Genomic DNA, 14,930 nt, shown 5'->3' on the forward strand with positions numbered 1-14,930 from the left:
GGCTTATGGTGTGGTGTGTAGAAGTGTACCTTGCTTTCATGTACTCGCATGCCTATATTCTTTTTCGGAGTGTATCTCAGGGGGAAGATTTAGTGCATTCTCGCACTAGAGAGAGGGGCGGCGGCTTGAGGCAGCCTAAAGGAGAAGCATGCATTGTTCGGAACTGGCGAAAAAAAAAAAAAGGTCGGGGGGAAGAATTGAGAAGAAGGGGAGAGGTGTCACGCCGCAACTAGCATGCGTAGTGGTAAAGTGTGAGGAGTGCCGCTGAAGGGCAGCAGGGGAATGCGCAGACAAAAGGGTAAGGACTGAAAACGACATCGCGTGCGGGTGTCGTGCTTCTCGGCCCCAGCGAGTGGGCAATGGTTTCTTCTCAGAAGTCGGTTCGAAACACGATACGACGACAGGACGGCTGGGGTGGACTGGCGCTGTGCTTGTTTTCGTTCCTGCTAGCTGGCCAGAGCGGCTAACAGTGGAGCGTGTGTTTTAAATTGTGTTTGTTTCTTCTTGTTGTAGTAGCTTCTAGTTAGCCACGGCGGCTTACAGCTAGGCGTGTGTTTTATAGTGTGTACTAGTTTTTTTTTTTTTTTGCGGTGACATCTTTCGTCTAAACGATGGCGGGAAAGTCGTCTATTGGCTAAAGAGTAAGTTTTGGTGGGATGATTGTCTATTGGCTGAGGATGGAGTTTTTGGCAGGAATGTAACGAGATGGGTGCACGCGAACGAGAGCGCCGAGGTTGGGTGTGAGGCAGCCGGTCAGATCGGTCATGTGTGGCCGGTGGTGGTCCCGGGGTCGAGAGCGTGGAGTTGGAGACGCGAGTTATTTGAGCGGCGGCCGGACGGGTTGGCCGTGTTGTGGCCAGCGGTGGTCCGGAGTCGTGGAAGTTTGAGGTTTTACTTATAGTTGAAGCGGAGAGGCCGAAATCTTTTCGGCATATGTAAATCAGTTGTGTATATATTTGTATTAAATAATTTCTTGATGGAAGCCTTCCAAGTGCCTTATCATCCGAAGACCTGCACACCTGTCTGATCTCACCCGTAGCGAAGTATGTCCCCTGGGCCATTCATGAGACCCGCCCTCTACGACTCCACATCAACATCAGGAGAACATCAATCAACGAGAGAGAATAGAGGAAAAAAAATTTGTGACTCTGATCTTTTATGTTGTCTGCCTGAACTGGCATGCACTAAGTGCATCAAGCCTCGACACCTAGCTGATAATGTTGCTGTTGTATTGTGCAGCAAAGTCTGGTACCATCTTTTCTCAAATATCTCCGCATCTTCATGAAATGGTTATAAACAGCTGGCTGTTGTGGTGTATGATGCAGTTCAGTCAATGCAGCAAAGTTATAAGAATGCATGAGTCTGTGCCCAATATAACTTTTCTGCGTGATCATACATTTAGAAAGGGTGATGTCGGGACACCTAAGCAACATACTTTTGTTGGAGGGTTTTTCACCTCTAGCTTGTGAGCCAATCCAGTAGAAGCAGGCTTCCCAAGCTGCATGTGGGAGAGCTTCGCAAGCGCTGATGCAGCCCTCGTCATTGGAAAAAATGTGCTTCAGAATATTGGATGTAATTACGAGAGCAGGGTACCAATGATACTTTTATTTATTAATTTGAACTGCCTCTTGTGACTTGGTAAAGCCACCTGAAAGGCACACCAAATGTTCAGCTCATCCTTGCATTCACTGGGGGGGGGAGGCATCGTGAAACCACTTTCTCTTGCCTATAGTGGTATGTGTTGTTTGTAGCTTCTTCTTTTTGCAAGGCATTAACGAGGCGCAGATGCGGATATCAAGGTACATTAATAACCTCATGAGTTCATCTCATGATATGATTCACAGTTCACTCATTGGAGCTTGCATAGTTTGGTGCTGACCTCACAGCTATGCATGTTTCTGCAAAAATGGAACACAGTTCATTTGATGGGGCAAAAAAGGGGACAGAAGGACCAAAGCCAAAGAATGGAGCACTTCTGCCCAAAATATAATGCCTGGTCATGCTATTCAAATACGTTGTTGTGAATCTTTATTTTTCACGGGCTAAATTTTGAAAAAGTAAACAGTTTGAGTGTTTGCGTTATGACAAAAGTTCACTTGGGCTTTTGTATCCTGTATACTGCATGGCACAAGATGTGAAGCTAGTCCATAGTAGTACTGAGAGTTGCTAAGCACCAGTGGAGTGTGAATGATTCTAAAAACTCTTACAGTAGCATTACTATTGTCTAGTTCCTGAAAATGTCAGTGTTTCAATCGTAGTGCTAGTCATTTTTGCAATCCTTTTTTTTTTCTAGAGGACTTTGCTACAGCAAAGCCTTGTTAATTTGACCCCCTTTAATCAAGAAATGCACACAACTTGAACTGCTGGCGTTGCCATGCCAATGGTCGTGTTAGTCTGTGACATCACGCACTTGGTAATTTGGGCAGTGCTGGGCTGATACGGGTTATCATGAATGGGTTCCTGAAGTGAGACCACGTTGAGGTATGACTGTATGACAGGCACAGCAGTTGGTGGCAGCAAAACCTTCCAGCTGCATAGTTTCAGTTTCCGAGCTTTGCTGCCAGCCCAAGCCGATGGTGGCTATTGGCCATGCATTGGCTTAGTGAACTATGGGTCAGTGTAACATCAGTCAGCTGGCCAAGCCCAGCTGTGCGCCATATCGCATGTTGGTTGCCGCATCACTGGTCTTCCCTTTTCTCATAAAGCATCTTGCTGTTGCGTTTGCTGGCGCATTTTCCTCGCCTTTGTCATGTGGTTGGCTCTTCTGTGCATCTATCACGTGCTGTTCACTCTTGCATGATGGAGCCTCCTCACATGTATTGACCCCACACGTGAGGAAGCTCTTTCACAAATGAGCTTACTATGATGCACAGAGTTTTTGGCAGCTCTTTGGGGGGTCATGTGGTAATTTGATCATCTGATAATAAGAATTTTAATTCTGGCTGCCTATGCTGTCGCTGCGGCGGTCGAATTTCGATGGAAACGAAATTCTAGAGGCCCATGTACTGTGCGATGTCAGTGCACGTTAAAGAACCCCAGGGGGTCGAAATTTCTGGAGCCCTTCACTATGGCGTCCTTCATAGCCTGAGTCGCTTTGGGATCTAAACCCCCCCCCCCCCTAAAACCTAAAAAATTATGGCTGCCTAAAGTGCTTAAAGATCAACAGTCTTGGTTATAGTAAAAATAGTGTGCTATTAATCACATTAATGCCCAGTGTTGTGAGTCACTTTTGAGTTGTTTGCAAGATAACTTACTATACTACAGCATATGTTTTGGAAAGGAAAAAAAAATGCTGATAACATCATTAAGGTTGCATCTATTCTGAATTTCATTGCTGAAGAATTACAAGAGCAGCTGCTGTTGCTTGCTTTGGCCTTAATAATTTTCCACACGTTGAAACTAAAGTTGCGGAGAAAACCTCAATAGGGCAAAACTTCACTTGTGTTTTGGCATACTTATCTTGTTCTGCTTACATTCAAAGTTTCTATTCTTACGTTATGGTAGGTTGATCTAGCTTACCTGAAGAAAGAAGAATTGAAATTTTTTGCGGTAGTGTACTACTGTGGTGGCACACCTGAATAGCTTTTTTAACAGCACTTGGATGTTCTAACTGTTTAACGAAGCATCGCCCGGCTTATATGCCAGCGTCTTATCAAGGCACAGAGCCATAAAAACCGGTGAGCACTTGCATGTGTTGAGCTCATGCCATCGCAAGCGTCATGTGCTAGGCTGTGTCAAGTACCGTATTTACTTGCATAATGATCGCACTCGCGTAATGATCGCACCCCTGAATTTGGTTGGCAAAATTAAGTTTTTTTTATTCCCCGCGTAATGATCGCACCCCGAACTTGCTGCGGCAATTTGGCGATTATGTCGAGTCTAACCGACGATGATCGTACTTGCTTATCTGTCTGACAGATGGCACGTGCAGATTACCAACTTGCTCTGTCAGCATTGCAGCGGCAGCCGCCTGTTGGTTGGCCTGCGGTCACACAGGCAGTCTAAATGCGGTTATGCTTAACCGCGGATACCAAACTTAACTGCAGTTATCTGGAATCACGGTTCGCCGTTGTCGCAAGACTCGCCACCGTTCTGGGTTGGGGTGCAACAAACGAAGTGACGTGGTGATCGGGCTAAACTTTATTGTTTTCGTGGCTAAACTTTATTGTTTTCGTAAATAATAAGCCCTGGGATACGGGAACGTCAAAAATGAATCATACTTGAGGATCCCGGGCCTGTACCGAGTTGCTGGTAGGAGTAATAACTGTGATACTAGCTAGTTTTATGTTCTCAGCCGCGCAGCAGCTGCTGCCGTTGCAGCGCGAGTTACCCGATCTGCTTGGCCAGTTCTGCTGCGAAGACATCACTGAAATCGATCGTATATATTTCTTTTAGTATGAAACAATGAGGTTGTGAGTAAGGCAGCGCCATAAGTAGAACATTCATTATAGCGTTGGTCAATTCAAAAGCGCCGTCCACTGTGGCTTCGTTACGAAACAAGTTAGGCCTAGCGACGACTGGGGAGTAAACAGCTCCGTCGTCCGTCGCGCTCATGGGCGGCACCATTGTGGTAAGCGCGCGGAATCCAGTGCTCCGAGCGTTGTGAACGTGTCACCTAGGTACATCAAAGATACGGCAGGGACCGGACATTTTTCGTCGTAACAGTGGTAAAATGCATAGCTTGAGCGCCGCGGGACGTTGCTGTTATACGCTGTTGCCGCGCTATCGGACGAGATCAAAGGCTGCAGCCATCGTGCAGCACTATACACACTGCTTATTTTGAACGTGATCTTGTAACGTGATTAAGTGCGAAGAAAGTACTCTCTTGAAGTGGGCCAGCTCTTGCGCTTTTCGCACTCTACCTTATCTGGTTAGACGTAAGCCGATATCGCCGAGATCGGTTCGCGATAGCCGCGTGTAGCGCGCCCGTGTGATAAGGGTTGTCTGCCTGCGACTTGTGTGCGTTTTCCGTGCTCAAATTTTTTTTTTAAAATTTACCCCGCGTAATCATCGCACCCCTAAATTTGCGTCAGTCTTTTAAAAAAAAAAGTACGATCATTATGCGAGTAAATACGGTACAACACAACGCCTGGCAAACTGTTTGCCCTTTATTGTACCAACTCTGTGGCAGCTTCACTGCAAAGCACATGCATTTAGTTTGCGCCCTGTGTAGCACAATGTGTTTTGCTGTCGAAGAGCACAGACATGTGCAGGGGTTGTACATGCACGTGGAAACAGCCCAGCAAGTGGCGCCCTTACTGGCATCAGCTCTGCGTGCATGGGTGCTGTTTTCTCTGTTTGCCGCTCCATGCCTCGAGAAGGTGATGACATACTGGCCAGTCAAGACTTGCCATTTAGAAATTGCCCAGTTGTACCTCGAAAAAGCGCTAATACAATGCTTTTGACTGTAATGCCTCTCTGTACCTTCACACTTTTTCTACCCAATCTTAGTTTGTAGGCAATTAGTTAACTTTTGTTAATTTTATATCTCAGGCTTACCAACCTCAAAAGTGTTTGATCCTAGAGTCAATTTCCAGCAACTGTGCACTCGGGAGCTTATTATCTTTGGATTAGTTTTCATGCAGTTGGTGTTTAGCAGACTGCATGGTGTGCGGTTGTCAAAGTGGACGTGGAAGTTTAATGGTTCTCAGCTTAGCAGCTTGTCTTAATGTAAAGATTATTGGCACTGAGTATGAAAGCAAGTGGTCTGGTTTTTCCTGTGAATGTCAGCATTTCAAATTTTAGTCTGTCGTGCGCGACTTGGCCTGCCTAATCCTCATGGCAAGGTTAACAATGCTCATTAATTTGAGAGCAGGGATGCCAGAAGTTTGCTAACCGTTGTTTCGCTTTATGATGTGACAAAATGTGAAAAAATAGTTGACTGTTGATTGTTACCTGATGTAATCGCTTAGGTTATCTTTTTCATTTGTGCGTGGGCATCATGATGAGCTAGCCTGTGAGATATGTGGCAAGCAGTAACTTCCTCATATTTAGTTACTGCTTTGTACTTGATGGATTGAATAATTGTTCAACAGTGTTTCTACGTAGGTAGCGTGGGCTTGCAATGATGCAAAAGCTCTCTGGGAACAGTCGTTTGGGTGTGGTTATACTGTGGGGCATTGTGCATCTAGCAACGTTAGCCTTGACCTTGGAAGTGCTGAAAAAATTTTTATCTTGCTGTATCAGTTTTTGTGGTTGGCCTGTGCATGTTTGTTCTGTGTGCCAGATAAAGGCATTCTGTCACTTGTCATGCAGGACTCCCTCCTGCAGCTGCTGCCATGCCTGCAGCCCAGCACATGGCTCTGTACCAAGCACAGACCCAGCTTGCTGTGAGTGTCCAAGTACCGCGTGAATACATTTTGTATTGACGCAGTGAATATTTGAACTGCAGATGCTGTGCGAATTGGAGCTTTACTGGATTTTTTTCCCTGGCTTTATTTTGGTGCTATTTTTTGTTTGGAAGTCGGTCGATTTACAGCCATCATATGTACCCCCTTTGCCAAAAGTAACCGAGCAACATGCTCTTGCTTCTCAAACGTATAACGGAGCATTTACAGCAGCCCTGAAGACCGAATGGTGCCATGATGCAAGGACAAGGTCTCACCTTTCTTTACACGGAATCAGAGCTTAAGGGCTGCCATGAGTGCTTCGCTACGTGGCTAAGAAACAAGCCACCTGTGCCGGGTTACTTTTGGCAAATACTGTACATCTTGTAGCTGAAGTGAGCCTTGCTGGCGAAGTGACCTAATGAGGGCAAAAATAAGCTGAAAAACAGCAGGACAGAGACAAGGCTTATTCCGTTCTCCAGACAGTCGGCTGAATGCTTCAACTGCAGTGTAAATTTTGCTCACTTTTCGTTTTGACGGTATTTATACTATGAACTGGATGTGCCTACTTGAAAAATTGGAAAAAACAATTAAAAGACTCTCACCCTCTACAGATTGTTGTAATTCTGCTTTGTTAAACTAATTTTTTTTGTGCCAGAAAGCTATGTTGCCTCTTAATTTTGGGAAACCACAAGCTTCTAACTGCGAGCTTGTCTATGCTAGCCACTTGCTTCATAGAATGGGCTTAGAGGAACTCATTGAACTCATAGTAACACAATGGGCCACTGTTGCTGCTGTGTTATATGCAGTTCTAATCTTTTATGCGAGCGGGCCCTCCGTAGGTTATTCAAGGCCACCAACAAGGTGAATGAAGAATGCTACCTGTGTGTAGTGGTCATTTGCCAATTAATGCAATTGGCTTTGTTCAACGCGAATTAAGCTTTTCAGTTGAAGGCTAGGAAGAAATGTTTCAGTCGAGCAAAAGGAAAGTAAAGCACTGATTGAGTGGGTGTGCGGACAAGACCTCATTACCTGTCTTAAAGGGCTCCAAAACATCTTCTATCAAATTTTTAAAATTTGTTTATTGTGAAGGGGCACTACTTGTAGTTTCTTTCGACAAGAATTTTGTGTTACACTTTGTAGGAAGAAAAGTTTCACATCAGAAAGTGCCCGTCAGTGCCTTCAAGGGTTCCCCCACCTCTCTCCTCATTCCTACTGCATTGGAAGCTTACATCGTCATTGCAAGATGCTGAGAATGCTCCACGTGAGAAACTTGTGGTGTGCTGGGCTTTACATTTCCTACATTAGTTTTGTTCAGTGCTGTGGGAACCCATCACATTTCCAGTGGGTGTGAGTGCGCCTCAGTGTCCCAGCCAGATGCATGGCTGCTCACATTGTAGTCAGCATGCCTGCAACCTGCAGGCGTATTGACTGGATGTGGGAAATTCAAAGATGTGTCTCTGTAGGTGTACAGCAGTGTGCCATGAGTGTGCACTGAGCAAAGTCTTTCTTGCAGCTCCCTTAACCCTATGGTGGAAAGGTTTGTAGCTTTCCTTCATAGCCATAGAACTGTGCTTTTTTGGATGCTAATGACTGATTACTCCCTTATTTCAAGTTCAGCATGTTCAAACAGGTTGATGCTTCAGGCTCAATAATTGATGTAGATGTGATGAGTGGCTTCGTATGCAGTAAAACCTCGCTAACCTGGATCTCGATAACTCGGAAATTCGGTTAACTCGGACACGCACCGCTGTCCCGGCAAAAATGTGTGTAGTTCAATGGTGTTAAACGCTTGTTAACTCGGCAGCATTTAGCCGCGTATCGGTTAACTCGGACAACCCCGGCGAGAGCTATCGAAACGTCCATACTCGGCGGCCCGAATGTTCAAACACCCCTAACCGACGACGAAGCCGGCGCAGCCGAGGAGAGCCACACAAACCAAAACAAGACGAGAAACGGCCGCAGGAGGCGAGAGATGTGATGATGATAGTGAGAGAGCGATCAGTGGCCAGGTGGCGCTAGCCACCACCCAGCGCACTGGTCGAGCATTCCGCCATCTAGCAACCACTAAAAGTTGCAAAGGACGACGGGACGGCTTGCTAGGCTTACTTTGTCAACGGATCTACGCGCGTGCTGCTCAGCCCATTCGACCCACGCTACGCCTGCGCTGCAGCTGTGTTCTTTTGCGAGTGTGCGAAAAGCCGTGTTGTGTGCGGACTCGCGCCCGTTGCGTTCGACTTCTGGTGCGTGCTGTAACTGCCGCCACGTCTGCGCCGACGCTGCAGCTGATTTTTTTTTAGTTGCGAGTGTGACAAGCCGCATTAAGCGCGAACTGGTGGGTGCTGTCTCTGCCGTCACGCTTTGCTGTCTCTGCCTTCACGCTTTGCTGTTATGGTGGCCGCCTCCCCAGCGAAGCGGCAACAGCAGCCGGCCAATAATTTAGAAACGAAGGTCAAGATATTAAAGGAGGTCGGTGAAGGCGTTTCTCGGCAAGAGATAATGAAAAAGTTTGGGCTCAAGCGTAGCACATTGAGTGACTACGTGAAGAACAAAGAAAAAATTCTCCAAGCATTTGACTGCGGGAAGTTCATCGGAGCAAGAAAAAGGCTCAGGACGGCAGCGCATCCGGCGTTAGAAAGTTCGTTGCTACGATGGATCGCAGATATGCGCAGCGGGCAACTTCCTTTGAGCAGGCCGCTGATCTGTCAGCAGGCTGAGAGATACGCAGCAAAAATGAACGTTGACTCTTTCAGTGCGTCTGAAGAATGGTTCGGCCGGCGCGGTGGCTCAGTGGCTATGGTGCTTGGCTGCTGTCCCGAAAGACGCGGGTTCGATCCCGGCCGCGGCGGCTGAATTTCTTTGGAGGAGAAATTCGAGGCCCGTGTACTGTGCGATGTCAGTGCATGTTAAAGAACCCTAGGTGGTCGAAATTTCCGGAGCCCTCCACTACGGCGTCTCTCATAGCCTTGGTCGCTTTGGGACGTTAAACCCCATAAACCAAACCAAACCGAAGAATGGTTCGCGTGCTTCAAAGAAAGACATGGTCTTCAGGAACGTATGTGGTGAGAAGGCAGCAGTAGATGAATGTTGCATCACTGATTGGAAGTCGACCGAGCTTCCTCGATACCTGGCTCGTTACGAACCTGCCAACATCTTCAACGCCGACGAAATGGCACTTTTTTTCAAGGCCTTGTCGAACAAAACGATCACGTTCAAGGGTGACTCGTGCGTTGGAGGCAAGAGGAGCAAAGAAAGGATAACTGTGCTCCTCGCCACAAATATGTTGGGCACGGAGCGCCTACCACTTCTTGTGATAGGCAAAGCAAATCACCCTAGGTGCTTTAAGAACGTTCGCCGCCTGCCTGTAGAATACAAAGCTAACAGAAAGGCGTGGATGACCATGGATATTTTTCAAACCTGGCTGCGGCAGCTCGACCGCCACTTCTCCGCCAAAAACCGCAAGGTTTTGTTTGTCGTGGACAACTGCAGCGCACACACCAATGTGACAGGGCTGGAATGCATCGAGCTTGCATTCCTGCCGCCAAACGCGACGTCTGCTCTCCAGCTGCTGGACCAGGGCATCATCCAGCACGTGAAGACAAAGTACAGACGGCATGTGATGGAAAGGATGCTGCTCTGCAAGGAGGCTGAGCGAGAATATGACATAACCCTCCTCAGCGCGGTCCACATCTTAGCCCATGTCTGGAGCAACACGTCGGCGGAGGTCATTGCGAACTCCTTCAGGCACAGCGGGTTTGTCTGCCCTGACAATTGTGATGTAGATGTGCCTCCTGAGGACGCTGAAAGGATGGGTGACGAAGCGATGGATGACAGGAGCTTGGAGTTTCTCCTGCCTGCTGATGTCCAGCTTGCCGACTACATAGTGATTGTCGATGGTGTTGCTGTGGCTGGCCAGCTGACTATGACATCATATCGGAAGTGCTCGGCGTGGAGGAGAATGAGTGTTCCGATGATGACAATCCAGATCAGCCGCCGCGACGTCGCACTGTGCGGGAGGCCGCCGAGGCTCTCGCCGTTCTAGAGGAATTCTGCGTAGAATCCCGTGACAGTGAGCGTGCGAACCATCACCTGATGGGGTTGAGAAAGTTCGTTGTAGCGCAGATTCCGGCGACGAAACAAACAAAAATAACTCAGTTTTTCAAGCAATAAAGGTATGTTCATGCTGCGTACATCTGTTTTTCGTTTTCTTGGTACATTCGATAATCTGGAATTCGGTTAACTCGAACATTTTTCCCAGTCCCGTGAGATCCGGGTTAACGAGGTTTTACTGTAGTTTATTACTTCATTCTGTTTGTGAAGATTTGAGATGCTACAAAAGCAGACATTGAGTACTACGTCGAAAGTGTCTTTCTGCTCATACATCACTCACTGATATTAATTAGCCCAGGAAATTGTACATGAGTACTGCAGCATTTCCACAGCATGCATGCTTCAACATTGAATGTATAATAATAAGCGTGGCCTGTTGTTGCATTTGAGCCTTTTAGGGACACAGCATGCTCCACAGCCCGTCTTGAGTTGCCTTGGAGCATTAAACCCCATCAAATCAAATCACCATGTTCAGGTAACGAAGTGCAGTACGCAACTAGTCTCTTTTCTTGCATCTAGTCCCCTGTCTTTTGGGCTTGGCATTGGTGCACAACGTTAGAAGTTGCTTCAGAATGCAGCCAGTTGGAACTTGTGCATCCAAATGGGTCACCCTGATGCTGCCTGCAGTTCTTTGTTTTGTGTGGCTCCTTATGTGCCGGGTGTTGGGCGGCAGTAACCCCGGGACAAGCATACATTGGACACTTCGGGGTACACGATGCGCAAGATGAGCAGCATTTTTGATCAGCCAGGTGGTGCACTCCTCACTCAGATGCTGTATGGCCAATAAGTGCTTGTGGCAAGTTTCCACGCAGGGAAAGGAAAAAAATGTGTAACACTAGATGCTAGTTGGCTTGCAGGTGTGGTACCATGCCCTTTCTTTTACATTTGAGACAGGGCAAACATTTCTTAGCAGCTGTGTTGGCACAGCTAACCATTTGGAGCTTGAGATATTCATGGCTGCAGGGGCTAGGCATCTGAAAATAGGATAATTCAACTTGTTAATTCAATCTGAATTTCAGTGTTCTCACCTGCCTAGAAGCTATGTGCAGATCAAAAGGTCACTAGTGTGCGATCTGTTGATTGGGGAGTTTCTTTTTTTCTCCGTATTCAGAAGGTGTTTCATCAAGGTAAAAAAAATTTTAGGCTCATCTCTGTGGCACTCCTTGTTGTGTGTCGTTTATTATTCCACTCGTTTCCAGTTTGAAGACACTTATACCTTCCTTGCTGCCCTTCTTCCCCCCTAAACCGTCAGCAGGGTGCACTGGCTGGCTACCCCTACCAGCAGCAAGGGCTCCTGCTGCCCCCACCGCATGCACACCCAGCAGCTCCTGTGCCCACCTCGGTGAGCAGAGCACTTGACGCCCAGCTGCCTGTGCTGCTCTCGGAAGCACGCTCGCAGGACACAGAAGTCCGACTCAACATTGCCAAGCTGACAGACAAGGTGGACCACATCATTGGAAAGGTTGGTACCGGAGGGACGCTTATTCTGCAGTAACTTGTGAAGGAATCTTCTCAGTTTACTACTACTTTCAGTTAGGCATGCTTGTCGTTGCCCATGTAGAACGAGCGGCCTAACCTTAATAATTACACCAATGAAAGAGTGCTGGAGAATCTGTTCAAAAGCAGCTGTGCAAAGAAGAGCAAAGCTAGCGCAGTGTAGATGAGTGTCAGAGCACAATGTGCTGCTGCCACTTTGCTCAAAATCAAGCAGCATCCAGAAGTTAAAGGGAAAATAAGCACTGAGACCACTTATCGTGGGAAAGAAAATCGCTGCAGAGATGTGGTGTGCTTAGGCAGTTTACTGTGTGGAAAAGCAGTGTTGCGTGGCAGAGGCTTTATACTTATAGTCTCATTGTACCCTGTTCCTCATAGCTCTCTCTCCTGTGTGCATTGGTTTTACTTGTTATAATGCTGGAAGAAAGGCCTCATATCAAAAATGTTTTTTTATGTTGCTTCTTGTCAATAGAGGGCTGGGAAGATTGAATTCTTGACACCACAAAATGAAAACTAGGGGTGGGAGGACAGCCTGAGACCACTGATCAACATTTCAGTTAGCAGACTTAGCCTAGATGGAAGCAAGTCCTCATGTTGAAATTTTGGTCAGCGGTGTGAGGCTTCTTTCCTGCCCTTTGTTCATTTTGTGCTGTTTGGTTGTAAGTTGTATGTTTGATGCCTATTTTAAATGTACGTTATTGTTTCATTGCAATTGCTTATACCATGTATTACTAAGGAATGGTGTGGTTTGCAAGTACGTTAAACATGAATGGGCTGGATGTTAATGTGTGATGATTTGGAATTTTATATTGCTAATTAGGAAAAGGCACAAAACTGAGACAGTAAATAAATACACAGGTTTGATCTCCAGGCCGCTTGGTGTGACGACAAACAGAGAGCCACTCTCACTGTGCAGAAAGATCTGCTAATGTGGCGTGGGAGTCTCAGCGATGAGCTTTTGAGACGGTTCTTATTCTCTCCCAAGCTGTAGCTTCTTTGGTGGGCTCTTGGACGACATCTCTGCCTGTAACCTGGGTCCTTTGACAACAGAGCCAAACCTGATTGTGCAGCTGGACACGCTCAGGTCTCAGCCACCTTCAGCTCCCCCACTGAGCTTGTACGTGGACAGTGAGGCACTGCTGCACAACATCCAAAGAATCGTGCAGGTAAGTCACTCACTGTACTGGTCATTCGTTGCATTTTAGTGGCCCCATAAGGGTGTGACACAAACGGAGCAGAGGACACCTGTACAGAAGGCAAAACGAACGGTCAGTTCAGAGGCACGGAACAGGCAAGTGAACCTAGAAAGGCTAAAACCAGTATATACACAAAAAGAACAGGCCTGGAAACATGGGAGGCACTTGAAATGGGTGGTGATTAATTGAACAGCTTAGAGGATTATGCTCATTAAGATTAAATGACGGAGTGTATTTGTCTAACACACCTGGCGGAATACTCAGTCTGCCCGATAGTAGCATCATTTGCTGCTCAATGGATCTATGAGGGACGTTCCAAAGGTAAGTTTCGTCATTTGTTTTGACATGGAATCTTTATTGCCAAAACACAAATACATCAAGGCATCATGAACTACACACCTTGCACTGTTTTTGACATAGTCGCCATCGACATTGAGACATTTGTCGTAGCATGCAATCACTTTGAAGAAACCGCTCTTAAACCCACTGGCCTGTGGTGCAAGTCATCGTAGCATGGCCTGCTCCACCTCAGCACTGTTTTGGAAGTGACGTCACGAGAGTGTGGCTCTCAGTGCAGGGAACAGGGGAAAGTCTGATGGGTCGAGGTCGGGGCTGTAGGCCGGGTGATCCAATCTCTCCCATCCACAAGGTTCATGCGGGTCCTTGAAAACCTTGAAAACCCTTGAATTTGGAAGAAGTGTTTTCAAGGGCCTTGAGAGTCAGGGAATTTTTGTGGGGTCCTTGAAAACCCTTGAATTCTGATGTGCTGAGGGAGGCGGCCATGGAAAAACGCTAGTGCCCTTTAAATTTTCTTTTTCCACAATTTATCTTGTTGGAGATAACTTTACTGGACTCCACCACTCCACCTCTGTGGCTTTAATCGCCGTCCCTTTGGCAAGAGCTCTGCGTAAACACAGACAAAGCCCCACTGTCTCTGCCCGATGCCACGCATGGCTACTGTCACCTCATAGCCTGCTCCAAGAGCAAGGTTTGGGCACGAAGCAAAAAGAGACACAGTGCGAACTTGGTTCGGGCACAGAACCTGGTGTGCCATAAGCGTAGGTAGGGAGCCTACACAGTTACGACGCAAGGGGTTCACTGGCACACAGAAAGCACGCGTGCGTTGCTCCGCTAACGCTCCGCAGGGTTCACCTAAAGCCATTCTGTAATATTTTCTGTCCACCATAAAAAAAAGCAAAGTTATAGGGGCTTCAGCGTCGCCCACACTGTGCTGCCATGCAGGAAATTTTCCTTCTTGTGGACAACAGTGATCGAGCGCCGTTTGGCTCGCTATACATACATAAAGTTCGCACCAGAAAAGTCGAAACAGCTTTGTTATTAGAATGATTTCGAGCAAAGACTGAGCATGCTGGCTCAGGTGCTAATCTTTTTGCAATTATGCCGCATGCAGGCACGTCTGGCGACGGACTACACTGCTGTTTGGCCGCCGTAGTCGTTGGTAGGCCTAGCCTGTTTCGCACCGAAATCGCAGCCGATGGCGCATCGAAGTCGCCCAGAGCTGAATGGAAGGTCTGCTTTTGGTACGGCTAGATATCAAATCCATCAGCTTATAATAAAATAAAGATGTGGTCAAGTTCCAGGACGCTTTCAACAAAGAAGCTTGCAGATGCAGGACAGATTTGAGGTGCAGTTACGGGTAAAAACAGCAAAAATTTGTTGGTATCACAGTTACCGCTTTTACTAGCAACTCTTTATTCGTAAACGGCCCTGAAGAGAGGTTTATATTTTGTGTTAAAAGTCTCTTGTGCAATAAATGTTAGATACGTGAGATGTAAGAAATGTT

The 14,930-nt window shown here is 47.0% G+C and overlaps 1 protein-coding gene across 3 annotated transcripts in view; it reads left to right on the forward strand.

The window, feature by feature from the left end:
* The window catches only part of LOC149355992 (FK506-binding protein 15-like), a 282,100-nt gene that overhangs the window by 61,082 nt on the left and 206,088 nt on the right, over positions 1 to 14,930 (forward strand). For all 3 annotated transcript variants that reach the window (XR_016291608.1, XR_016291609.1, XM_089584064.1), the window contains exons 10-13: positions 6,256 to 6,329; positions 7,470 to 7,604; positions 11,689 to 11,898; positions 13,001 to 13,096. Coding sequence is in view for 1 of the 3 variants with exons in the window: in XM_089584064.1 (XP_089440190.1) it covers positions 6,256 to 6,329; positions 7,470 to 7,604; positions 11,689 to 11,898; positions 13,001 to 13,096 (515 nt within the window). In the remaining 2 variants the exon portion in view is untranslated. The remainder of the gene's footprint in view (positions 1 to 6,255; positions 6,330 to 7,469; positions 7,605 to 11,688; positions 11,899 to 13,000; positions 13,097 to 14,930) is intronic.

The sequence above is a fragment of the Amblyomma mixtum genome, chromosome 3 (assembly GCF_055824585.1).
Source record: "Amblyomma mixtum isolate Tamu chromosome 3, ASM5582458v1, whole genome shotgun sequence".
NCBI lineage: Eukaryota > Metazoa > Arthropoda > Arachnida > Ixodida > Ixodidae > Amblyomma > Amblyomma mixtum.